Source organism: Eretmochelys imbricata, chromosome 10, assembly GCF_965152235.1.
Source record: "Eretmochelys imbricata isolate rEreImb1 chromosome 10, rEreImb1.hap1, whole genome shotgun sequence".
NCBI lineage: Eukaryota > Metazoa > Chordata > Testudines > Cheloniidae > Eretmochelys > Eretmochelys imbricata.
In genome coordinates this window covers 1261844-1289284 of record NC_135581.1, presented here as the reverse complement: position 1 = coordinate 1289284, position 27441 = coordinate 1261844, and the positions used below count along the sequence as shown (strand labels likewise).

General features: G+C 48.1%; 1 protein-coding gene across 1 annotated transcript in view; it reads left to right on the top strand.

Moving 5' to 3' along the window:
* The first annotated feature begins 1083 nt into the window (after positions 1-1083).
* The window catches only part of HS3ST4 (heparan sulfate-glucosamine 3-sulfotransferase 4), a 133375-nt gene continuing 107017 nt past the window's right edge, over positions 1084-27441 (top strand). Inside the window, exon 1 of the mRNA XM_077828716.1 lies at positions 1084-1913. Within this exon, the coding sequence (XP_077684842.1) occupies positions 1084-1913 (830 nt within the window). The remainder of the gene's footprint in view (positions 1914-27441) is intronic.

Genomic DNA, 27441 nt, shown 5'->3' with positions numbered 1-27441 from the left:
GCCTCCTTAGTCATGATGAGGGGAGCTCCTGGGTTGTGGGGGGGGGGCTCTACCCTGGGGGAACAGACTCTCCTGCCCATAGAAATGTAGGGCTGGAGGGGTCACCTAGTCTAGCCCCCATCTTTTGGCTTTTCCCCACAGAGGAAATCCCCCAGCTCTGGGGGAAGGGCCCAGCCTCCTCTCATGAAAGAGGAGACTCCTTTCCCCTATGACTTGGGGTCACCATGGCCCCTGCTTGGAGCCCCCAACGACAGAAGATGGGGGCTGACAGCCACTCACCCCAGAAACCTGCAAAGGAGAGGGGGAAAGGCCCTGTCCTCACAAGGCCGACAAGGATTAGTCTTGGGGAAGCTGTGGAGTAGTGGGGAGGGGGGCCTGGGGCGGGAGGGGGGCAGGGAGAAGCAGAGGGCAGGGTGCTGGGGGGCCGGAGTGGGGGAAGGGAGGAGTGGGGGTAGGGCGGCTGGGGGTCACAGCTGGCAGACTGGGGCAGCAGGAGAGGTGGGGCTGTGGGGCACAAGAATTGTAAGGCAGGAAGGGGAGAGCCAGTGCTGCGAGGGGCGGGGGGCAGCAGGGATTGCATGGGGGAGGTCTCAAGGGGCGCGCTCCTCATCTCCATTCCCAGCGCCCGGCGCTCCGAGCGCACCCGCCGGCTCCGGCCGCGCTGCCCCGGCCCCGGCCCCGGCCCCGGCCCAGCGGCACCCGTGCCCGGCGCGGTCCCAGCCCCGGCGGCCGGGGCCAGGCGCGCTCTCCCCGTGCCGGGGGCGGGCTCTCCCCACGCGGGAGCGCGCTCTCCGCCTCCCACCCGGCACAAAGTTTAGCAGCAGGAACTCGGGCGGCAACAGTGCGAGGCGGCGGAGCCAGAGCGCAGCGTCCCCGGCCGCGCCGCGCCGCGGAGCCGGTCCCCATGCGCCCGGCCGGCGGGCGGCGGCGGCACCGCGGGGCTCCGCGCTGACTGTGCCATGCGGGGCTCCCCCCCGGCGGCTGCGGGGCGGGAGGGCGGCGGCGCCCCATGCGCACGGGGCTGCCGGGCGGCGGCTGACACCATGTGCGCCCGGTGCCCGGGGCTAGGAGCGGGGAGCAGCCATGGCCCCCCCCGCCCAGCCTGGGGCGCAGGGCGGGCGCGGCTCTAAGGGGCCCCCCGCTCGCAGGCTGTTCTGCATGTGCACCCTCTCGCTCTGCCTCACCTACCTGTGCTACAGCCTGATGGGGGGCACCGGCCCGGGCGCCCCGCGCTCCCCCGCCGCCCCGCGCGGCTCCCCGGCCCCCAGCGCCCCGCGCGGCTCCCCGGCCCCCAGCGCCCCGCGCGGCTCCCCGGCCCCCAGCGCCCCGCGCGGCTCCCCGGCCCCCAGCGCCCCGCGCGGCTCCCCCGCCGCCCCGCGCGGCTCCCCGGCCCCCAGCGCCCCGCGCGGCTCCCCGGCCCCCAGCGCCCCGCGCGGCTCCCCCGCCGGCCCGCGCGGCTCCCCGGCCCCCAGCGCCCCGCGCGGCTCCCCGGCCCCCAGCGCCCCGCGCGGCTCCCCGGCCCCCAGCGCCCCGCGCTCCCCCGCCGGCCCGCGCGCCTCCCCGGCCACCCCCGCGCCCCCCACTCGGGCCAGCAACGCCAGCCGCCCGGGGGGGTCGGCGGCCGCCTGGCTCCGGACCGCGCTGGCCCCCGGCGAGGTGATCGCGGCGCCGAGCGGCGCCTTCGAGAGGGACCCGCAGGAATCCAGCACCACGGACGAGGAGCTGAGCCGGGCGGGCAGCACCACGCCGGACTACGGCGAGAAGCGGCTGCCGCAAGCCCTGATCGTCGGCGTGAAGAAGGGGGGCACCCGGGCGCTGCTGGAGGCCATCCGGGCGCACCCCGACGTGCGCGCCGTGGGGGTCGAGCCCCACTTCTTCGACAGGAACTACGAGAAGGGGCTGGAGTGGTACAGGTGAGCGCCGGGCGGGCCGGGCCGGGCCGGGGGAGAGACACCTGCCCCGGGGCAATCAGCCTGCGCCCCCCAGGGGCAGGAGCCGGGCCTGTGGCCGGCGGGGAGCGCTCCGGGCTGGAAGGGCTGGGCCCGGACCCCCCTGGCCTGTTTGGAGAAAGCCCCCCCCGGGGCAGGGCCAGCGCTGCCTGTAGCCCTCCCCCGGTGCCCCTCTCCGGCTACATGCCCGCTCCCCTTAGGCACCAGATCAACCCATCTTCTCTGCCCTGGGAGCAGGTGGCAAATTCCCTTCCTTCTCCCCATGCCGCCCCTGGAGGCTCTGGGCCTCATGCCCCGCGGGGGGGGGCTGTGTCGTGGAGCCTGAGGGCAAGGCTTGTCAGCCTGTGCTGGGTACCAGGGGCTGTAGCTGTGGGAGGATGCACCAGTCCAGCTCAGTCCTCCCAGCCCTCAGGGACAGAGGCTGGGGGTGGGGGCGGTGGGGTTAGTAACTGTTGTGCCCAGGGGCGGAGGAGAAGGGAGTGTGTGTTGTTCGTGGCTTGACTTTCCATTGCCTTGCTTTTGTGGGTGTGGGTTTGTGTCCGGTGTGGTGTGTGTGGCTCACCCTGAAGGTTTCTGTTTATTTAAAATCTAACTTTCCCCCTCCCTGCAGAAGTTTTCACATTGAGTCTATTGCTTACTTATTTATTGCCAGCAGCGGGCTCAGGTCTGCCCATCTCCAACCTGGCAGCTTACCCGAGCAAGGTACTGTCTCCAGGATCTGTGTGAATCCCAGACATGCTCTCCCCTTTCCACTGCAGGGACCTTGGAATTGCTTAACGACATAAAAACAATATATAAGGGACATTGATAGTGACAAATAAGGGGGGCAGATGAGGCCCCAGAGCAGCCAGTGCCTGGCGTGGAGGCAAGTTGTGTGATAACACTTTTAAATGCAGGTAAAATAAATGTATAATTAACGTGACTGGCTATTATACCATTTCAAATACAGGGTTGGGATGGAGATGCCAGAAATAGATAAAAATGCACATTTTATGCAGCCCCCAGTACACAGAAGATTTGAACAGATTGCTCTGGGCAGCTGCACTTGACCTGTACAAACCTAGACTGTTCAGTAGTTAATAATTACGGAAATAAACAAGCCTGCAAGCCCAGGTGATAGCTGCAGTTTTAAAGTGACAATAAATAAACAAGGATTCTGTCTTCATACAAGCCGCAGAATCCTGAATTTACTTCCCAAATGGAGATTTATTCCTTGTATGCAACAAGTTCCATCTGCTAGAAGTTTCTGAATTGACTAGACTGAGCTCTGTGTATGAATTACTCTTGGTATTGCCTTTTGCTATTACACATTTGAAACTTTTAACATAGACTCCTTTTAACCTGTTCAAATCTATGAAAACTGGATGAATTCATCAGTAGGTTTCTTTGCTGTTTCAGCATACCAAACTAATTGTGATGTTCACTGTTTTAAAATATTTATCTCAAAACTTGAAAATACAAATAATTAATTTAACTTGAAGATTACTGATGTTATTATTTTTTAGTTTCTGGCAGCACCCGCACTGTCCTTGTTGCTTTCCATATAGGCAAGAATCATGATTAAAACATTGAGGTCCTGGCTTTTTATTTCACTCATTAGGGCAGTTGACTAAACAGCTCAAAAGAATGAGGAAATTTTCAGTTTCAGGGGCAAAAAGTTAACAACTGTTTAAATTAGCTGGTTTTTGTTTTTTTTTAATAAAAATAAAGTGTGAGGTTTTCATGCCAACACTAACTTAGATATGGTCTTCAGGCAGGTTTCCTCAGAAATTTTGGAAGCAAAGTGTGTGCATAACGCTTATTTGCTGTGGGTTTTGCTTGGCTTTGTTATGATGCCCAGTGATTCTCTGAGGAACTCCAGCGAAGTGGAGACCAGCAATCAGAAAGAGAGTACTTGTGTGGGAGCGTGTTCGTTATGTGCTGTCAAAGGCTGTGCCTGTTACATCAGCATCTGGGCATGAGGAGGAGGACTGGCTCAGCTGATTTCATTTTGTGCACTTTGTTTCAAACAGCCATCATCATATTTTACCTAATTTTCACCCAGGAAAGCTTTGCTTTAAAGACCAAGTTTAGAAACTTGATGAAAGAAGCTAAAGATAGGGGTGTAGAGAGGTTTGGTTTTGTTCAAAATAGGCAGAAGAAGATCAAGCATTGAATATGGCAAGCAGCTGTGTTTGCATCTTGAAAGTAAAGCTGGAGAAAAGGGCCAGGGAGTGAGCATAGATTTTCCTTGGAGTGAAAGGCACAAACAGGTATGCATCTGCAGAACAGTATTTGGATTTTGTTGTCATTCTTGTAGCTGTGTGGTGTTGCTCTGCATAGGTTTGTTTACGCTCATTTTTAGTGCTGGTGAATGGTGCTGGACTCGACAGCTGTGGGCACTGAAATCTACTGGTTACCCTACCTGCAGCCACCTCTCAAGCAGTGAGCAGATTTTCTTCTCTCTGCCAAGGTGTCTCAATTCTAAACTGGAATTGCCATACTGGAAGACAGCAAGGGGAGACTTACAGTTAGCTGTCCTTAGTGCCTCAGAGTAAGGCATAAATTCCCATTTCTGACACGGGAAGGGGATATCTTCCTGACCCTAGCTGATGGTTAGCTTATGTCCTCCTCCTGCAGCATGAAGGTCTTTGCAGTTGTATCCTAGCTAGAGAAATTGCAGGTGTTGTTCATATGCACATAAATGCCTGTTAAAAACATTGAATTATTATTGAATTACTTGCATTAATAAAAAGAAAAGGAGTACTTGTGGCACCTTAGAGACTAACCAATTTATTTGAGCATAAGCTTTCGTGAGCTACAGCTCACTTCATCGGATGCATACTTTTCGCATCCGATGAAGTGAGCTGTAGCTCACGAAAGCTTATGCTCAAATAAATTGGTTAGTCTCTAAGGTGCCACAAGTCCTCCTTTTCTTTTTACGAATACAGACTAACACGGCTGTTACTCTGAAATTTGCATTAATGTCTTCCAGCAGTGAGTTCCATGGGATACTTACACATTGTGTAACATGTGGCTTCCTTTTGTCCATTTTAAAACTGTTGCCTTTTAATACTATCAAATTATTATTTTCTTGTGTCAAGGGGTGGAAAATGAGGCCACTTGACTCACCTTCTCTGCATCATTCATTGTTGAAAGTATGTTCTGGTGATTACTGTACTGTCCTAGGAGACAGTAATTTTATGTTCTACTCCAAACTCTGCCAACATGGCCTAGAGCTAGTCCCCTTTTAACTTCCCTATGCCTCAGCTTCCTAATCTGTAAAATGGGGATGATAATACTTAGCTATTTCTTTTGGATGTGTATCTTGCTACAGTTGGTCATGCTTTTGTCTCCTTGAGATTGACTGAGGTAATACACTCTACATGAGGTTGTATCTTATGATGATCCAGAAGACAAAGGTAGTGCAAAATACACTTTATGTAGAGAATCAGTTACACCGGTTCTTTAGAGTCTCTGCCGTTTTTCTGTAATGTTTAGGAAAAGCTATGTGAATGAGTGATCTGTGTTGATTGTGATAGTTTGAAAGCCAGGGTTAAAGTTTATGTGGAAATTACAGAATTGAAATCTTCCTACGTGTGTACTGATGGATTTTGTTTAAGGTGGAGTTAAGGCTGCGGGGGATTGTTCAGCATTAAGGTGTCAGAATTGCTTTTGGAATCATCATTTGTGATTCCATACACTTTAGCGTTGGGTTGTTTGAAGTGTATATCGTGTTCAGTGGTACATCTTCCCTTCAATTGCATTTATAGACTTCAGTGTAAGTTAACTGTTGTTGTTGAATTTCCTAGATCTTCTTTTTTGTAAATGTAGAATCTATTTTGAATGCTATTAAAAGTTGTGTTTAAGGGTTTGTGGGAAGCGTTATCTACTTTTAGTCTCTCTTTTTATTAACAATCCACTGACATTTCTTTCTGGCATATATATCTTTTGCATGTTCTTAGTTTCACCTCTTTCTTTTATCGGTGACATTGATACTTAACAGTAGATATTATCCTTCATGGTAAAGAGAGTTAACTGCATCCCTTCTACAATGCCAAAATGATTGTGAGGTTTGGCAAAGGTCATGAGGTCTTCATTTCCAGCAAAGTGGAAATTAACTGATGCCTCTTCATTCCTTCCTTACCCTTCTAGATCACATGATCTTTCTATCATCCTAAATATGAATTGCCATGGATTTTTAGTCAGTACTTGGTGCTTTTATAATCCAAGAATTTCCCACAGTCAACAGAGGGGAATGTCCTCACTGCACAATTAACTGGGGTGACCAGCACTGGGGTGACCAGCACTCGGGTCTGAGTACGGGGGTTGCCCTAGTCAGGGTGTGAGTTGTCACACTGCAAATCCGGATTCGACTGCGTCCACACAGTTGCTGTGCTCATCCATATTAGCTCAGGAACTTCTGGGGGCTCGTAGCGCTGCAGCATGATATGATGCTCTGTGATTCTTTCCTAGTGAATTGTGGGAGAACTTGTCTGTCCTTCTGGGCACACGGGGGAATTGTGAGAAGGCATCGGAGGACTGTCAGCACTTGAGTGGTTTAACCTGAATCCTCACTGCAAAGTGGGCAGGTTGCCAGCCCAAAGGTAAGCCATGTTCATGCGTTAGCCTATAGCCCAGGACGGGCCAGCTAGCTCAGGGGTAAAGCTGAGGTGTGGGTGTGAATGGGAGTCAGGATAAGGCCAACCCCACCTAATAGCCGGGTTTAACTCTGCAGCAAGGATGGACTCCCAATCATTTCTGGAGCTGGGATACCTGTGTCGTCTTGCAGTTTCAGATGCCAAAACTTGTATCATTTAAAGGTTCGTCATCTACTAGGAAACCCTTTGGCAAAACCCTGCATACTCCAGAACAAGCTAGACCTGGATTCTGTGGCAAAGTCTCTGAAAACTGTGGCGCTCTGCTGCAGCTTCATTTAAGTGGAAAAGTGGAAGTGTTTACTCAGTGGAATACTAGCCGAATGATACAGTTAGCACACTAGCCCCTGTGCTGTTCATTTAGAGGTTAATGTAGAAACAGCACCAAATAAAATGATTTGATTGGTTTTCAGCATGCCTCAACGGCAGCATGTTCCTGCATTGTAGGACTTGTCCCATGGAAGCAGGTTTGGGGAGTTGGGCTGAGGGCAAGTGGGGCATTGGCACCTAAAGAGGCAAGGAAAGCTGTCTGGGCGTGATAAGCACATTAGCTAAGTGTTGCACGTGTGTGATCAGCAGAGAAATAGTTAATCATGTTGGCATGTAAATTGTCAACTTTAGGTATCACAGTAACTCACTGAGAAGGGTGGGACAGTTCATGGATCTCAGAGCGATTGTTTCCGCTGCTTGCAGGTTCAGGAAGCTTCATGCTTTCAAGGTTATCTTGGCATCTGTAAGGGCTAGAAACATTTTTAAATGAAAGTTTAGAGTCTGTAGCATCCATTTGATAACAAATGCACCATTTGTAACAAAATAGGATAAGCCTCATAACGTAAATACAGCATTTATGACTAGCAGTGTTAAATCCAATATTTTCACATTAATAACCATGCCATGTATCCTGTGTCTTAGATTTTCAAATACAGTAATCTATAAATCAATGAATTTTCGAATAAAAATGGAGACATTTTAAAATGATTATAACTAACAGATTTACTGTTAAATTCTCAGAAAATTCATTCGGTACTGTTAAGAGTAAGTGCTGTAAGTATGGGGAGGATATGATAAATTTATATTCTTCATTCATAATGAAGACCTTTCATCCTTTTAGTGAAACTCTCAATGCAACTTTAACTAAGGGACTTCTATGGTGTCTTCATAATTATAACCTTGCTTTTACTTCATGGCTCATTCTCTCTTATGCCTCAATCCTTTAGGGTATATCTACACTACGAAATTAGTTCGATTTTATAGAAGTCAATTTTTAGAAACTGATTTTATACAGTCAATTGTGTATGTCCACACTAAGCGCATTAAGTCGGCGGAGTGCGTCCTCTCTACCGTGGCTAGCATCGACTTAAAGAGCGGTGCACTGTGGGTTGCTATCCCACAGTTCCCGCAGTCTCCGCTGCCCATTGGAATTCTGGGTTAAACTCCCAATGCCTGATGGGGCAAAAACATTGTCGCGGGTGGTTTTGGGTACATGTCGTCAGGCCTCCCTCCGTGAAAGCAATTGCAGACAATCGTTTCACGGCTTTTTTCCTGGGTTACCCGTGCAGACGCCATACCACGGCAAGCATGGAGCCCACTCAGCTCACCATCACTGTACGTCTCCTGGGCGGTGCTGGCAGACGCGGTACTGCATTGCTACACAATAGCAGCTCCTTGCCTTTGTGGCAGACTGTGCAGTAGGACTGATAGCCATCGTATGTCTCCTGGGTGCTCCTGACAGACCTCGGTGAGGTCGATCGGGGCGCCTGGACAGACATGGCTATCCTCCTCTTCGAGCACCGAATGGGAGCCAGAGACTCCAGGTCATTCTCTTCTTTAAGTTTTGTCTCATGGAGATTCAGTCCTGCCTGGAATATCATGCAAGCTGGAGGCTTCTGCCTCAGGCTGCTCTCCCAGCCGGCAGCACTGCGCAGTTGCACCTACCCCAGCCTACGCCTTGCTCCCATGGCTCATGAAGCCTGGACAGTAGTAAGGAGCAGTTCAATTATAGGCTGAGCAAGTGCAGAATGGTGGTAGAATGTGCCTTTGGATGTTTAAAAGTTCGCTGGCGCTGTTTGCTGACTAGGTCAGACCTCAGTAAACCAACATTCCCATTGTTATTGCTGTTTGCTGTGTGCTCCATAATATCTGTGAGAGTAAGGTGGAGACCTTTATGGCAGGGTGGAAGGTTGAGGCAAATTGCCTGGCAGCCAGACATCAGGGCGATTAGAAGAGCACAGCAAGGCATGCTTCACATCAGAGAGGCTTTGAAAACCAGTTTCATGACTGGCCAGGCTTTGGTGTGACAGTTGTGTGTGTTTCTCCTCGATACAAACCCGCCCCCTTTGTTGATTTTAATTCCCTGTAAGCCAACCACCCTTCCCCCTTCAAACTAAAGTAACTATTATTTTCAAACAGGGGGGAGGGATAGCTCAGTGGTTTGAGCATTGGCCTGCTAAACCCAGGCTTATGAGTTCAATCCTTGAGGGGGCCATTTAGGGATCTGGGGCAAAAATTGGGGATTGGTCCTGTTTTAAGCAGGGGGTTGGACTAGATGACCTCCTGAGGTCCCTTCCAACCCTGATATTCTATGAAACCATGCATTCTTTCTTTATTAATTAAAAAGAGAGAGAGATAACGGACAAGGTAGCCTGGGTGGGGTAGGGAAGGACAAGGCCACATTGCTTATTGTAGCCACACTAAAAATCAAACTGTTTGAATGACAGCCTTCTGTTGCTTGGGCCATCCTCTGGAGTGGAGTGGCTGGGTGCCCAGAGCCTCCTTCTGTGTTCTTGGGCATCTGGGTGAGGAGGCTATGGAACATGGGGAGGAGGGTAGGCGGTTATACAGTGGATGCAGCAGGGGTCTGTGCTCTTGTTGGCTTTCCTGCAGCTGCAATAGACATTTCATCATGTCCGTTTGCTCCTCCCTTAGCCTCAGCATCGCGTCCTGCCTCTGCTCTTCGCGCTCACTTAATTCTTTCCTGGTCTCTACCACTGAATGCCTCCATGCATTAAGCTGTGCCCTGTCAGTGCGAGAGGATTGCATGAGCTCAGAAAACATGTCATAGTGAGTGCGGTTTTTTTGCCTTCTAATCTGCGATAACCTCGGGGACGGAGACGAAAGGGGGAGCGTAGAAACATTCTACGCTGTATGATTCTGGGGGACTGCATGGTCACCTATGCTGCTGAGTTCGCCATGCTGACCAAACAGGAAATGAAATTAAAAAGTTCCCGGGGCTTTTCCTGTGTACCTGGCTAGTGCATCGGAGTTCAAAGTGCTGTCCAGAGCGGTCACAATGGAGCACTCTGGGATAGCTTCTGGAGGCCAATACCATCAATTTGCATCCACACTACTCCAAATTCAACCCAGCAAGGTCGATTTTAGCGCTACTCCCCTCATTGGGGAGGAGTACAGAAGTCGATTTTAAGAGCCCTTTAGGTCAACGGAACGGGATTGGTTGTGTGGACGCAGTCATTTTTAAATTGACCTAACGTGGCTAAATTCAACCTAACCCCATAGGGTAGACCAGGCCTTAGGCTTAACTTTTCGCGTGTAAGTAGCCCCATTGAACCAATGAGCCTACATGCATGGGGAAAGTTCAATGCACATTCCTTGTCTGTCTTGTCTTTCTAGGCTGTCAAATTGTTAGGGCAGGGCCTGTCTAAGTTGGTTGTAAAGTGCCCAGCACAATAGAGCCCCCCGGATGCTACAGTCATACAAATAAGTAATAACAATAAATCGGGAGTCCTAGTTCTGAATAATAGAAATATCTGTTCCCAAACCAGCTGGTCCAAGAAGCAGTTGTACTGGGATTGAGAAATTGATTCTTTAAACCACACCCCTCTGGCCACTACCCTAGTGCAGGGATAGACAATGGGCGGACCATGGGCCAAATCCGGACTACCAGACACTGTTGAATGGACTGTGAAAGCTTTTTATTTCCTTATTATTATCATTATTGTTATTGCAGCGTGAAAAGATGTTGCTCTGGAGTCTGGACCTTAACTATACCTTGACCAAGAAATTTGGATCTTGACGAAAAATAATTGGTTACCTCTGCACTAGTGTATGTTTGGGTGGTGACTGTCATGTGCTATTGCCGTTTTAGCAGGGTTTGTTGCCTCCCTGCTGCTGCGACCATGCTGTGTTCCCCATCCCTGGCTGTGTTGATCTAGAGGCCAGTGGTCTGTGCTTCACACTCGTACAGTGTTTGTACTCCTGTGACCTGCAATTTGTATCCACACAGATTGAACAGCATGAATTACCTTTCAGGTAGATTGGTTTCCATGGCCATGTGTCCCTTGGGCCTCTCTGCTCAGACTGCCAGCAGGGGAAGCGAGAGGAGGGTAGGGGCAAGGAAGGCTAAGATCCGGGACTGAGACTCTGGACTCGTTTCACATTGGGCCCTGAACAGCCATCCGATAGCAATAGCCTTTAGTCACTTCAGTGTTAGTCCTGTGCTGCTGTATAATATTTGTACCCCTCTATTCTGCTTCATAAGATTCAGAGAATAAACCCACAGCCGCTAGTGCTACCGTTCAGTGCTGAGGAGCGCTATCAGGTGCAGAGAGAGATGGGGCTTTTCTTCGCGTGGTGTGAGAGACTGCTGGTGCTTTGCAACTACTGTATTTCTCTGCAAAAGGCCTTTCCAGTGTATACTGTATCCTCAGCACTTCTGATAGTTTAGGGAAGGGGTATTGATTTTTCCAGGACCTGCTGTGAGTTGGCTTTTGCTGAAATGCAGTGACTCAGCTGCCCTCCCTACGCTGTGGATCCGATGTATGGGGATTACCCTGGGCTGTGAATTTTAAATTATACACACGTGCCCCATTGTAATGTTGGTTGTTTCAAACCTGTCACCTCTTCTTTTTCCTCAAACATTGAGGACCTGATTTTCAAAGATAGCCTCTAATTTTGTGGCACAATTTTGCACCTGCAAATAATTCCGGGATAATGTCAGTGCTGTTTCTCACGGGGGAAGAAAAGAACTAGCCCACTGTTATTTCAGATGCATATTTCTCTTGTGCATTCCTGTGCATACATGCAAGGCAGAGATGCATGTATATATATACACTCCACTGAGGTCTGTAGCCAGTTCTCATGGAAATTGACAGAAGGACTGCAATAGATTTCAATGCTCTTTTGATCAAGCCTGTACAGTGCATGCCAAGGGTCAGACTTTGCCCTTGGCCAGGTGCCTGGAATTCCCTATTCTTGCCCTGCTGAGAGGTTGGGGGTGGGGGTGAGTAAAGGTCTCTCATAGGGTACATTAGCCTCTTAAGCTGGGGGGCTGGATCTGCTCCCAAACCAAGAGCTACTCGGTGACTCTACCCTGATGCAGATAGGTCTGGCCCAGAGACACTCACAGTCTTTCTGTGGTCTTAGGCCAGGAGAGCTACGTTTCCCAAAGATGGTACCTGGTTTCTCTTAGCCTCTCTGCTTTGTTTCAGGTAGGGGGATGTAGGGAGGAATCAGGCTTCGCCGCAATGTCATGTGGCCTAGTGGCCACAGAGCAGCACCCCCAGCTGGCCGCAGACACTGAGCTCAGCCCTGCACAGCAAAGGGGAGCGTGCGTGAGAGCAAGGGGCAGCGTGCTCGCAGGGGAAGCATTGCGGGAAGACCCATTCCTGCTGGAAGGCCCTTTCAGATTCGTTATTTGTTTGCTGCTGAAAGGGCCTTGGGGGGCCACGGTGCACAGAGACCCTCCTGGCCTCCTACCAGGAACCAGGCCTCAGTGAGCTCAGAGCTATGCGCCTCCTCAACATGGCGGAAGTCACACTCCCGCCCCCACCTCCTCAGCCACACCCACTGCCCGTCCAAGCTCACCCCCTCGTGCCCTGCCCTCTTGAGAGGGAAGGGGCAGAGGCATGCGGCTTGAGGCCTCCTGCACTCAGAGTGGAGGATGAAGCCTGGTGCTTCTCCCCACACGTAGGCTCTATTCACACTCACATGGCAACACAAGAACCTGGTGCTCCCCGCTGGGTGCTGTGCATAGGCTTGCAGGGTCATGGTCGTCATCTCGGCTGTCTATAAGGACACCACGAACAGGAGCAACTAAAGATTTCCCCAATTAAGCATTTATTTTTTGCTTTCTAACTTATTCCCTGTCAGGGGGCTATGCCTTCCCCACCTCTGCTCCTGCACCCATCCCTGGGGCAGTCATCCTTCCCTCAGGACTCCCTGATTATCCAGGTCAGAGTTCTGTTTGCGAACGCTTCCAATGAGCCCAAGCAGATATTGGGCTGACTGCGAGGTCCCCCTGCTCTGTGAAGCTGAAGTCCCTTCTGTTGGGATTATGACTGTCCGAAAGCTGTCCTTAAAAAGGATATGACAAGAGTTACAAGCTGGGAGATAAATAACAACAACCAAAAGGTAAATTTATGTTTCTTTTAACACCCTTTTGGAGCATCCTTTTGCCAGATGGTGGCCAGTGCCACGTTGCCAGGCCTGGAATGATTTACATATCAATCTACGTATTTGGGAACAACAAAGCTTCAGAGCATTTGTCTCAGTAATCCACAGAGGAAATTCTACAGTGCTTTGCTTCTAACGATTTGTCATTTATATGACGGAAGTTTTCAGATTGAGCTTCGTGTGACTGCCATTTCACATTGGCCATGCAGCTACTGCAGCGAAGGGCACAACAGAAAACCCAGAAATAGGACTGAGCTCCTTTGGAAAACACAGTGGAAAAGAATCAGCTGGTTACATTTCTGGGTTTAAATGATGAGTTTGACCCCTATTCATGTATTGATTTAGTGAGGCATATTCTGCTTTGTAAAAACTGCGGTCTAGTTAAGGGAGGAACAACAGGTTTACAAAGAAAGTTAAGAGCAAAGGCTTTTGATTTTCAAAGTGAAAATTCCACCACAGATTGGTGACACCTTCTACTGAGAGCAGTTTGAATCCTCTGCTTTTCATGGATCTCTTTTTTCCTCCTGTTGTCATGGGGATTTCTTTTCCCTGAGTTATTATATCATGCACTTCAGCAGAAATTTTATTGCTTTTGGGGCTGGCAAGGCTCATGTGGGACATTTCTCACTGCTCACGGTGTAACACGCTGAGGTAATTTCTTTCAAATGTTTTTTGCTTGAAGTGGCTTCAATGAATTGAGAAGGGTAAGAGTGTGAGTGAATGGCTGAGAATTTAGCACTGAGTTCAAGTAAGGAACATACACTATCAAACTTTGCAAAGCATTCAGAGTGGATATTATAATTTCACTGTGGCATATAAATAGCTAGCAGTACATTTTATTCTTTTTTCCCCCGAATATTATTTAGCATTAGAATCTGTTTAAATTGCTTTTCAGCCCCTTTTAAAAGTTTATTGTAAATCCCAGGCTAGCTGAATGTCTTCATCCAAGGGGAAAATTATTGTTGTTTAGATTGAAGATATAGGGTCCAATCCTGCAAGATGCAGCATACCCTTTAACTTCCGTGGGAGCTGAGAGCACTCAGCAGGATCAAGCCTTTATGACCCAGTCCTCACACACGCAAGTCGGACTTGTCACACACACAAGTGGGAGTTGGCCCCATTGAAGTCAGTGAGGCCGCTTGGCTGAGTAAGGATTGTTCACGTGAATAAGCATTTGCAGGATTACACCTTTAACCCTCAATTCTGCAAAGATTTACACCAATGTTTAACTTTCCGATTGAATTTAGTGGGGTCATACGGAAAGTTCAACTTCAGTCTGTGCAGGATCAGGGCCTTAACCTGTGACCTCTTTGGGGCAGAGGCTTTTTCATTTGATTTCCCTGTGAAGCGCCCAGCATACACTTGCCAGCATGTCAATATAAATCATTGGTTGACATATTGAGAAAATGCCTTAATGCCAACGTTATGGGGCTACCCCAGAGCTTTTAATGTGGCCAGAAAGACATTGTTTCCTTTACAGAACTAAGTCTCTGGATTTTTCTAAGGCCAGTTTCAGCCCACAGGGGCTACGTCCACTGAAGCCAAGGGGAATCACTGGCATGAGGGGAAAGCGTAGGCAATTGGATTCCCTAGCTGGGACTTCTGATCCGTGGTCTCCAGTATGGCATTGGCTGCGGCCTGGCTACCAGCAGTTCATCTTCCCTTTTCCCAGCTGCTGGAAGGCCCTTGAGCACGTCAGGGTTTGGAAACTCAATAATAGCTCCGAATGAGACTCTCCTCATTGGCAGCAGGAAGGCGGCACTCTTAGGCAAAACTTGTTAATTACTGCAACCGAGGTTCCAAAACCAACTGCCGCTTGTGAACACAACATTCATTGGGTGTTTTATTCCCATCCAGGTCTCTGCTCTGCAGTGGCTTTGAGTTCGTTGCCATTTCAATGCTGAAAGAGTATTTAAAAAGCAAAGTGTTTGAAGGCTGTGGAAAAAAATCATACTTATGAAAAATATCTATTTTTGTAAATCTCCAATTTTCTTCCCCAAAGTCTCCACACCAGTTTAGTAAATGTTGCAAGATTTGCTGTTTTTCTCCCTGTCAGATTGTACATCTAAGCATCATAAACTTGCTCTTTATTGCTTTAATATTACAATCACAAGTCACATTTTATGTAAATGATGGTATTTACCTTGACAAACTCTCCTGTGAAGTACAGTAACTTTAAAGAATTTATTTTGCAATATAAACAGGCCCAAACTGCCTGGAGTGGATGTAAAATTCAGAGTGGTTTTTACAGCTAAGTTCTTCTCCCAAAATGTCCTGCTAGATGTGCTGGGGCCTGAGCTGGAGTCGGTCAGCTCCAAATTGAATCAGTGCTTCAGAGAAACTGAGTAAAGGAGGCTTATGGGAAAGAAGAATCGGCCAAGAGATTGCAGCTAAATTCTAGAACCTGTAAAGCAGCCCAGGACAGTGGATTAAAGCACTAACTGCCAGGTGTTGTTTATTAGGAAAACTGTTGGAACACATCTTGAGCCAAAATTTGCTTTTAGTTGCATCCATGGAGCCACGCTGGAGCAGAATTTGGCCCTTTGTGTTATGACTGAATAAAGGCCTTGGGTTCATTAGGCCAAGAGCCGGAGGAATTCACAACTCTCTGGTGTTTTGGACCCACATACACCTCCATCCCACACAGAGATGGACAAGCAACACAACTGACTTTCCATCACTATTCTCACACATTTGTAAGTAGCATTGCTTCATCTATATTCACGCTCCATGAACATTTGTGTAATTCAACTTAACAGGCAGGGAGTTCATAGAACGTGAATTTCAGAACCATGCACAAAAGCATTTGTTGAAACTAAATTTTGGATTCACATAGTCAAATATGTATACTGCACTCATCCAATCAGGGAACAAAAGCAAAGCCATGTGACATTCTGACCAATTGCAACGAAGTAACGTTGCTGTGAAACTGAATCTCCGGTTTTCACAGGGCACACTTTGCCATCACCACAAGGAACTAAAAATATCATCCAAAAATCAGAAATGTATACACTGGAGGAAATCACAGCCTGGGTGATGTGTGCAGAGAAAGTCTAAATTAGCTGGAGAAGTAATGAATTGTAAATTATACTTTCAGCTCTAATCCGACACAAAAATTGCGGTAAAATATTAACGCCAGAAATGCTGACTCATGAAACTCCAATTACAAACCGTGAATCCTAGAGTCATTTCTGTTGGAGGAGCTCTCTAATTGGCCGGTAGTTTATCCCCATTTGGTTCTTCCCCCTAGAGAATATTGGCATTGATTCTGCTACCTTTTGCATACAAAGTCAGCACTCTAACCTGCGAGCTAATTTCCCATCTATTTATTTCAACTAAATGAATCCCATGCCATCTTCAGCTGCTATCACTGCTATCCTCTGTCTCTAATTTTGGGCCTCAGCAGGGTAAGAGGTACACGCCAATGGGACAAAGGTGTTGAAGAAAGGGATGGCATTGTGTTATTTACATGGGCTGCAAAGCACAAAAATAAAGAAAAAAGTGAGTGGGTTTAACAGCTAGTAGCGAGAGCTGAGAGCCAGAGAGGAGTCTGACAGTGTCGTGTGAAAGGCCATGATCCTGGAATGAAATGGTAGTCAGAATAAACGGGTGCAGTGATGCAGGATTAACCATGTGATGGTAGCCAGTAGATACCAACCCCTGCCACACCAGAGGGGGTATTAGCTTTTTGTAAACGTGATTCAAGTGATGTGGCAAGGGCCAAGAAATAAAGTGCAGCCTCTCAGCAGCATTCCTGTTGGCGAGATCTGTATGGCATGGTACCAGAAATGGAGCAAACGAAGCTACCTGAGTCCCTTGGTCTGTTGCCATTGGCTTCATAGCCACACTTGTGCCTTCCTACCCTCCACTCACTAGCACGACTTGGGTTAGAAAGCACAGAGCTGGGGGATGCAGGCTTTCATGCTGCAGTTAGCACCACTGGAAACTCCACCGTAACCAGTTGTTCAAGGTGGGATACGAGAGGTCGTGTCCAGTGCCCATCCCCTCTCTCTGCCTCCCTCCCAGAGCGTTAGCCCCAGGAGAGTGTCTTCGAGGGGTTTTCACACACACTAGCAATGTGAGGGGAAAGAGGACGTGGCAGGTTAGCGTAGGTCTGTGGATCAGCATCAAATGACAAGCTCTGTGTTACAAAACACCGTTTGGAGTGGGAGACTGTCCGGTGCCTACGCTGCTGCCTTTTGCCTTCCGTCTTCTGGTGAAAGCTCCAGGGAGGGGTCAGAAGCAGTTCTTGTGGCTAGCCAGAGGCTAACAGTGCACTCAAGGGTCGTTGGTCTGGAGGGTCCCCCATTCAAATATAGGTTTCAGAGGAGCAGCCGTGTTAGTCTGTATTCGCAAAAAGAAAAGGAGGACTTGTGGCACCTTAGAGACTAACCAATTTATTTGAGCATGAGCTTTCGTGAGCTACAGCTCACTGCATCGGATGCATACTGTGGAAAATACAGCAGATGTTCTTATTTCATGGTTTGTATGTATAAGAACATCTTCTGTACTTTCCACAGTATGCATCCGATGAAGTGAGCTGTAGCTCACGAAAGCTCATGCTCAAATAAATTGGTTAGTCTCTAAGGTGCCACAAGTCCTCCTTTTCTTCATTCAGATATAAGCACCGTAAACCAGCAAACTAGCTGCCCCCTGAGGATCCAGTTTAACTAGGTAAGTTGGTAACCAAGGAACAGATCACCTGACAAGGGCTATGAAGTGCCCAAGTAGAATCACCTGCCTGGGGCGGGTATGGGCAGAGTCTTATAAAAGGGAGGTTTTATCACTGGCCATTCTGGAGAGAGGCTGGGCAGGAGGAATCCTGCTGGACCCCCTGGAAAGACACATATCAAATCTTCCAGGGCTCTTGGCATGGTGAGGGTGCTGAGGCAGGGTTCTGCATGCAGGTTTTCCGTAGATCTGTGTGTCCCGTTTGCTGTGTTAAAGTGTGTGTGTGTAAATTCCTTTGCAGAGCCAGTGTGTTACTTGCTTGCACTGTCCCGTAGTCCCTGCAGGGGCAAAAAGTAAACCAGCAGGCCCACAGCTTCCCTGGAGCTCTGGGAGCATACAGCAGCTACCAGGGAGACTAGGGAGAGCTAGCACTAGTTTCAGGGTCTAGGCAACTGGACTGTAGGGTCCCCACTGCCAAGAGGGTTACCAGACACAGGCTCTGCACCTGGAGAGTTTGCCTCCCTGCCCAGAGATGGACAGACAGTGCCTGAACTCCACCCAGCCCTAGCAAGCTAAGAGCACATGGGATCGAAGGTTTGGGTTCAGTACAGCAGCTGCTGCTTGTGCTTCTCCTCCCATCCCCCTTATACACTCATGTTAGCCGCTGCATCACGTGAGTAAGCTGGGTCGGGGAGATGACCTGTCCCTGTGGATGCACTACACATGCCTACATCAAGAATAATAAAGGTTCCTTACTCAGCTCCAAATCCTCTAGAAACCTGAAAGGAAAAAATCAAAGCATGATGGAAAAATGCCTGAAGCAGTAACTTCATTGGTAAAGGAACACGTCTAGCTGAGAATTGCGAAGACCCAGCAAATCATAATGCAATTTCTTATGCAAAAAGGATTTATCTCTATCTAAATATTATTCTGCATCATTACTCACTGAAGGGAAGCTATTGCTGTCCTAGGTTAACTGATTGAACTTTGCAACCAAAGCTGCAAGCTCATCATACTGATGATAGTTTGACTTTTATTGCTCCTAAATTGCAGTGATATTGTTAGATATGAGTAAATGTACACTCCATTAGGAAATATTAAAGTTTTATACCTCTTTAGAATTAAAAAGATTAAAACAGGCATTTCTGTGATCTAGTCCACCATGAAATTGGAATCTATTTGGTATGTAAAATGTATAATACAAATCGTCTAACAATTAATGATAACAGTGGGACTAGGTTGGATTTAATGCTCAAAGGTAGCCTGGATTTTCTGAGACTGATAAAACATATTGCCAGGTAGTCACAACCCTTATGGCAAGGGTCACTTGCCATAGTTACAGTTCCACCAAGGAGTTTTGTTATAACCTGGTTTCTATATGCTCAGAACTTTCTGAAAACATTTCACGGTGGGCTGAAATTGTCCATGCTGGGCATCTACCAAAGGGAGGCTGTTTAAAAAGTTTGCAGGAAATTTTCTGCAGTTTGCAATGCTGAGAAAATACTTTTCCGCCAAAGGAACCTTTTAAAGGTGCGTATTTGTTCATTTGTAACTTGAAAGAGGATGAACATAAAACTGTGGCATTTTATTGCTCTCTTGGGACTAGGGCCCCCATCCAACATAACACTGAAGCACATGTATAACTTGGTCAGTGGGACAACGCATGTGCCTAAGTTTTTTGCTGGATGGATTCTAGGTCCTTCCCCTACTTCACATACCAGTCAGATAAGTGCTTAAGAGGGTGGTTTTGCACACGTGCTTAAGCTAGTGTTTAGAGCGTCAGGACTGACGTTGGTGCTAAGGGTGAAATTCACACCTGTGCATGGAGGCCAGTGATTTTTGAGTGCGTAACAGGTGGACAGGCTTGGTGATGGCCTTCGGCGCAGAGGTGATTTTCACCCTTAGGACTTGGGCCCTGCAATAAACTCTGTGCAGGTTCAGGACCAACATCTCTGTCATAGCTAATGTTTTAGTAGAAAACCTTCAACCAAGCGCTATATAAACAGTTCTCCATGGGTAGATGTCTGTGCACAGGGGCTGGATTCTGCATCATTCCCTTCATGGTTGGTGAGGAAGCAGGGAGCCTTTCCCATGCAGAACTTCTAACCTCTGCAAGGAGAAGTTTCTCCCATGTGGAACTTTACCACTCTGACGACTCCTTTTCATCTCTTCTTCTTTTAACCCCTCCAAGAGCAACACTGGGGATTCCAAATGGAGTTTGTAAATGGTGCCAGAACAATAGCTCCTCAGACATTAATGTTCTTTTAATTGTCCCTTCAGGGGGACAAAGAAATGTAAAATAAATCTGACGTTATTATGAAGTTAGAGTGTGTATCTCAGTGCTCAAAACTGGGGAAATGGGAAAACCCAGGTTGTCACGTTAACGTTCACTGGCCACTCTGCACATACTTTGTATTCCTAGTCAGGTCACCCTTTGTGAAAGTGCATTTTAATATCTAAAGTATCTGCTGCACAATGCTGATCACTCTGTTTTTAAATGTATAGGACAGACTCTGGAGATCCTTCTTCGCTGACCTGACGGTGAGACCTTTGGCACTTCATTGCTGGACTTGTCAGTGCTTTAATGAATAGCCTTAATGTTACATTAATGTAGGATTCTTGTATTTTAATTATTTGTGTTACCATTGGAAATGAAGGGGCACAAATGGCAGTGAGTTCAAAAAGCAAGTGGCAGGTTTAATTGGCTGTATGTTTGAAGCTGGAAGTGCTTGGTGATTATCTGCACAATCCCTCACAGGGCCAGCTTCTCCAGTCCAGCCACGTTGTGCTCAGCATCAGACCCCACAGAATGGGCAAAGGTGGCTTGAGGCTGCCTTTGCAGCCCCCCTGCCCCGATCCTGGGGATAGCAGGCCACCAGTCTGATCCCTGATGTGTGGCCACCAGTCTGATCCCTGACTGTGCGTCATTCTGCCCATGGCCCCAAGGGGATGTTCCAACAGGTGGAGATCCCTGGGGTTCCCTTTGACCACAAGTTGGTGGGGCGTGAATGCCACAGGAGCTGCTTTACGAGCACTGATACCACCCGTGGATTCCTCTATCCATGGGGACTCCTCCCCGGGCAGTTACGCTGGCTTTCGGGCTGCTTTGTGCTACCAGAAAGGTGCAAAGCTGCTCAATAGACCACAGAATCTGGTTCATATTAGTGCTCTTAAAAATATAATGTATATGCAGAGGTACCAGGCTTGCTTTCTCCGAGCACCAGGCATGCCCTGCCTGTGGCAATAAAGCCATTTATGAAGCTGTTTTGCATTCAAGGATTTGCAGTTTCCTGGCCCATGAATATTCAGATCCGGGCTTGTCCTTTCTGTGGGTGGACTGTACCTATAGTTTCCTCCTCTTTCTTTTTTTCCCAGTGGATTCAATTAGTTCTATTGGCTGCATTAGCAATAAACAGTTCCCTCTGTGGCATGGAAATGAGTTTGTGTTTCATTGTCTCCTTGTTACATTTTAAAAACTGGCCAGGGAAGGGTGAGTGGGGACCCTGCAGGGGGGCTGCCCTGGTTTGCAGAGCCAAGCACAAGAGGGCACAAGATGTATGTGGAGCAGCACTGAGAATTAATGAAGAGTCTTGAAAACCACAAACTCAAAAGGTTGTTTCTGCTGAGACAGGAGCCCCAGCACACAGGGCCCAGTTTAGCGGCTATTGGTAAAATGTTCACAAGTGCCACGTCCCAGTGGCTCCGGGGTAACCTAAGTCACTTAGATGCTATTGAAACTTGGCAGAGACTTGGTGGGATAACTCACATGCCTGGAGTACTGTCATGGATGGATATAAACTGTTCAGGAAGGACAGGCAGGGCAGAAAAGGTGGGGGAGTTGCACTGTATGTAAGGGAGCAGTATGACTCTCAGAGCTCCGGTATGAAACTGCAGAAAAACCTGAGAGTCTCTGGATTAAGTTTAGAAGCGTGACCAACAAGGGTGATGTCGTGGAGGGAGTCTGCTATAGACCACTGGACCAGGGGGATGAGGTGGACGAGGCTTTCTTCTGGCAACTCATGGAAGTTACTAGATCACAGGCCCTGGTTCTCATGGGAGACTTCAATCACCCTGATATCTGCTGGGAGAGCAATACAGCGGTGCACAGACAATCCAGGAAGTTTTTGGAAAGTGAAGGGGACAATTTCCTGGTGCAAGTGCTGGAGGAACCAACCAGGGGCACAGCTCTTCTTGACCTGCTGCTCACAAACCGGGAAAAATTAGTAGAGGAAGCAAAAGTGGATGGGAACCTGGGCAGCAGTGACCATGAGCTGGTCGAGTTCAGGATCCTGACACAGGGAAGAAAGGAGAGCAGCAGAATACGGACCCTGGACTTCAGAAAAGCAGACTTTGACTCCCTCAAGGAACTGATGGGCAGGATCCCCTGGGAGAATAACATGAGGGGGAAAGGAGTCCAGGGGAGCTGGCTGTATTTTTAAAGAATCCTTATTGAGGTTACAGGGACAAACCATCCCGATGTGTAGAAAGAATAGTAAATATGGCAGGCGACCAGCTTGGCTTAACAGTGAAATCCTTGCCGATCTTAAACGCAAAAAAGAAGCTTACAAGAAGTGGAAGATTGGACAAATGACCAGGGAAGAGTATAAAAATATTACTCGGGCATGCAGGAGTGAAATCAGGAAGGCCAAATCACACCTGGAGTTGCAGCTAGCAAGTGATGATAAGAGTAACAAGAAGGGTTTCTTCAGGTATGTTAGCAACGAGAAGAAAGTCAAGGAAAGTATGGGCCCCATACTGAATGAGAGAGGCAACCTAGTGACAGAGGATGTGGAAAAAGCTAATGTACTCAATGCTTTTTTTGCCTCTGTCTTCACGAACAAAGTCACCTCCCAGACTGCTGCACTGGGCAGCACAGCATGGGGAGGAGGTGACCAGCCCTCTGTGGAGAAAGAAGTGGTTTGGGACTATTTAGAAAAGCTGGACGAGCACAAGTCCATGGGGCCAGATGCGCTGCATGCTAAAGGTGTTGGCGGATGTGATTGCAGAGCCATTGGCCATTATCTTTGAAAACTCATGGCGATCGGGGGAGGTCCCGGATGACTGGAAAAAGGCTAATGTAGTGCCCATCTTCAAAAAAGGGAAGGAGGAGGATCCTGGGAACTACAGGCCAGTCAGCCTCACCTCAGTCCTTGGAAAAATCATGGAGCAGGTCCTCAAGGAATCAATTCTGAAGTACTTACATGAGAGGAAAGTGATCAGGAACAGTCAGCATGGATTCACCAAAGGCAAGCCATGCCTGACTAATCTAATTGCCTTCTATGATGAGATAACTGGCTCTGTGGATGAGGGGAAAGCAGTGGACGTGTTGTTCCTTGCCTTTAGCAAAGCTTTTGACACGGTCTCCCACAGTATTCTTGCCAGCAAGTTAAAGAAGTATGGGCTGGATGAATGGACTATAAGGTGGATAGAAAGCTGGCTAGATTGTCGGGCTCAATGGGTAGTGATCAATGGCTCCATGTCTAGTTGGCAGCCGGTATCAAGTGGAGTGCCCCAAGGGTTTTGTTCAATATCTTCATTAATGATCTGGAGGATGGTGTGGATTGCACCCTCAGCAAGTTTGCAGATGACACTAACCTGGGTGGAGAGGTAGATACGCTGGAGGGTAGGGCTAGGATAGAGAGGGCCCTAGACAAATTGGAGGATTGGGCCAAAAGAAATCTGATGAGGTTCAACAAGGACAAGTGTAGAGTCCTGCACTTAGGACGGAAGAATCCCATGCACTGCTAGGGACCGAATGGCTAGGTAGCAGTTCTGCAGAAAAGGACCTAGGGGTTACAGTGGACGAGAAGCTGGTTATGAGTCAACAGTATGCCCTTGTTGCCAAGAAGGCCAATGGCATTTTGGGATGTATATGTAGGGACATTGCCAGCAGATAGAGGGACGTGAGCGTTCTCCTCTATTCGACATTGGTGAGGCCTCATCTGGAGTACTGTGTCCAGTTTTGGGCCCCACACTACAAGAAGGATGTGGAAAAATTGGAAAGAGTCCAGCGGAGGGCAACAAAAATGATTAGGGGACTGGAACACATGACTTATGAGGAGAGGCTGAGGGAACTGGGATGGTTTAGTTTGCGGAAGAGAAGAATGAGGTGGGTTTTGATAGCTGCTTTCAACTACCTGAAAGGGGGTTCCAGAGAGGATGGATCTAAACTGTTCTCAGTGGTAGCAGATGACAGAATGAGGAGTAATGGTCTCAAGTTGCAATGGGGGAGGTTTACGTTGGATATTAGGAAGAACTTTTTCACTAGGAGGGTGGTGAAGCACTGGAATGCATTACCTAGGGAGGTGGTGGAATCTCCTTCCTTAGAAGTTTTTAAGGCCCAGCTTGACAAAGCCCTGGCTGGGATGATTTAGTTGGGGATTGGTCCAACTTTGAGCAGGGGGTTGGACTAGACGACCTCCTGAGGTCCCTTCCAAGCCCAATATTCTATGATTCTGTGAAAAATTTTACCCTATACCCTTAAAAGTGGGGCCTGTTGGAGTCCATTCTGAGAAGGCTCCTAAACACACAGCACCTCTCATTACCCAGTGGGGATGGAATACATTTAACTGGTCTTTATTTAAACTGAAGCATGAGTTCCTTGGTGCTGAAACGTCAATTTCAATCCAACACAGAGGTTTATTGAAATGATATTTGAAAATGTCCACCGTTTGAAATATTCACTAGGGAACCGGGACTGTATCAAGGAGCCGTGTAATTTGACCTCCAGGGCATGGAAGCGCACAATGTAAAGAAAGAAATTAAGCTTTATAAGAACTGGAATAACATGGATTATGTGGCCAGGGTATATAAATAATTATACAGGACGCCAGAATTTTGTTAGCAGTCTGCACTTTTAGGGGGTTGAAATGTCGTCAGGTACCTGAATAATGTTAACAGACCCATAAATCATTCTTATTTCACACTGCGTTAAACAGAAATCATATTAGTTACAACATTGAAGAGAATCTAAGTAAAGAAAAGGGAAAGGCAAGGTAGTAAGAGGAAACTAGATTTAAATCTAATTGCTTTTTCATGTGTATTTCATTGCTGTTTGGCTGGAACACAATGGTATTCTGTAGGAACTAAAGATTAGACTGTGCACTGGGAGGGAATTCACACAATGTTCCTCGTCTCCCATCCAGGTTGTTAACAGCACACAGTTGTATTAATGGTGGATGAAAGAGAATGTCTTTGTTTATTAATTTGTTTTTAAATGGCATGTCCTCTTCTTTCTGTGACAAATACATTTTTAAGCTGTAGCACTGGTTTCTTTTTCATTAATGAGATTAAATCTCTGCTCAGATGAGAATTTCTAGACCAGAATGCTCAGAATAGCTGCTTTGACCTAAATGGATTTAACTAGTGTTGGAATTCTTGGAGAAAGAGCTCTGTGTTTTTCCTATCCCCAAGACTTGTGTGTCACACCTGGAAAAAGCCTGAACTGGCCTCTAATGGAAAGTGAAGTGCCTAATTAAACCCACTATCTTCAAAACTGACTATGGAACCGAAGCCAGGACTGTTCTCCACCACAGTCCTGCAGGTTGTGGTGAATTTCTTTGCTGCAGGTTTCAGCTGATGTGCAACATTGAAAGTTACTGTTAATAACAACATAAAGCAAAGACGCTTAACAAGAAAATATGTCTATTTAAGATGAAAACCCATTTTAAACAGATGAAAAATGAGAGAGTGGGGCAGGATAAGCGGGATGGCAAGTTAAGGAATTAATCACATGGGTTGTGGAAGGGAAATAAACGTGATAAAAGGATTTGTCTGAGTAGATTACAGACAAATAAAAAAAGGCACCAGGCATCACTGGCTTGGGAATTGTACTCTTTAGAAATCTTCAATCATCCTTACAATCAATTCTGCATTTCCTTAATAGCGGTGTGAAACATGGCTCCCTGTGCATTGTCTGAGATTAACCGCTAACTGCAAACCATACATTAAATGAAGTATTGAATATTTGTCTCGTAACAATACACTTGGAAGTTGTTTATTTCCTTGCTAGGTCTTCTGCGATGCATTTAGGTACTGTACCTAAATTGTAAAATACATACTTGGAATATCTGCCCTCAATAGTCTCCCAATGTCTCGCCTGAGAACCAGCTGTGCCGAGGTCCCACAATTACAGTGAGTTTTTCCTATAAAGGGGCTGTTTGTTTCTGGAGACAATTACTCTGTGACTTTATCATACAATGTATGTTTCCCTGCAACAAACAATCTGCTTTATGGGTTTTCTTAGTAAAATACCAAGTTGAGATATGCTATGCTCACTAATATGATTCAATTGTACTGTGTTATCTGACCTTTAAGGAACTCGCAATCTATAATAACATGGTTCTACCACAGATCCACTAGTAGAAAGGAGCAGGAGCATTCCAATGTAGATTGTATACTCCACTGCTAATGGAATAGAAAAGTCTCCCAGGATGGACCTGGGATGTTGCGCATCACAGAGACGGCCTGCTGGGATATTGGCACTGGGTTCTTGGGAGTCAGATAATACAAAACTGGGACCATTAATCTCCTCTCCCCCAACTTTGGGATGTTGGATGCAAGTTGCATCTCAGCCAGTGCAGGTGTTGGTTGCAGCTTTGCATTCCCACAGGTCACCGAAATAAAGCTTTGCACAATGAAAATCACCTATGGCCTCACTCTGCCTAGAGCCCTTGGCAGCAGTGTAGAAGTGAGCCCCTCTGGACAGGCTGCCCTGCGCTGTTATCACGTACTGTGCCCTGCACGTGATTCACACGGGTGATGTAAAGCACTTCCCACCCATCTACCTACATGCGTCTCTTCACTGGCTTTGGGCTCCATGCCCCTTGCCTTAGACATTGGGTCCAACACCACCGATTGCGAACAAAGGGTGAGCGCACCACTTTCCAACCAGCTGCACTGTCCCCTGTAGCCTCTGTCTCCCTGCAGCCTTGAGCAGGAGGGAGCTCCGGGCTGGCTCAGAGAGAAGAGGTTATCCCTGGGTCCAGGAGTCAAAGGAATTCTAGCGCAGAAGGGCAGAGCTGTACTTGCTGGTTGCAGTGACCACGTCGAATTCCTGAGACCAGGCCAATGGCTAGGTCACTACCTGGGTAGGCAGGCGCTGTTGGGAGCGGCAATGGGGACACATTGCTGACTGTAGGAGATACCAGACTGGTCAGACCTGCCTGAGACATTTGGTGCTGGTCTGGTGTCCTGGCTCTCGTAGTGACCAGCACCAAATGTCTCAGGCAGGTGCAAGGACCCCAGCAGTGATCGGACATCCTAGGCCAGAGGAATCTGTTCCTGACCCCCATCTCTCCGAGGTGGGGCAGCCATGGAGCAGGAGGCTTTCGAACGCTACCACGGACGTGCTGAAAGCCAGGAGATGGCTAGTCTGAATAAAGATGGAGGAAACAGGGAGAGAAGAGAGGGCTGCCTGCCCCACGCTCATGACAAGTAATCCATTCCCACTCCCCACCTGGTTCCATCGCAGTCAGGGAATCTTTGGGCTCCCCCCCCCCCAAATCATATCTTCCTCTGTCTCCCCATTCTCCCCCAGTGCCCCTGGTACCAGCAACCTCCTCCCCGGTCCTTCGGCTTCTCCCTTGCACTTGCCTGCTGTGGCCCTTGGTGTCACCTTGCGGGCAGAGGGCTCCCCTGTCGTGCTCCTTTGACTGGGATCATGAGTGGGGGGTTGAGGCCTCAGCAGCTCCTTAGCCTTCAGCCTCTGGTCTCTTTGCAGCCATCTGTGTGACCTTTTCCACCCCTCAGCGCACCGCTCCAATGGCCAGGTTAAA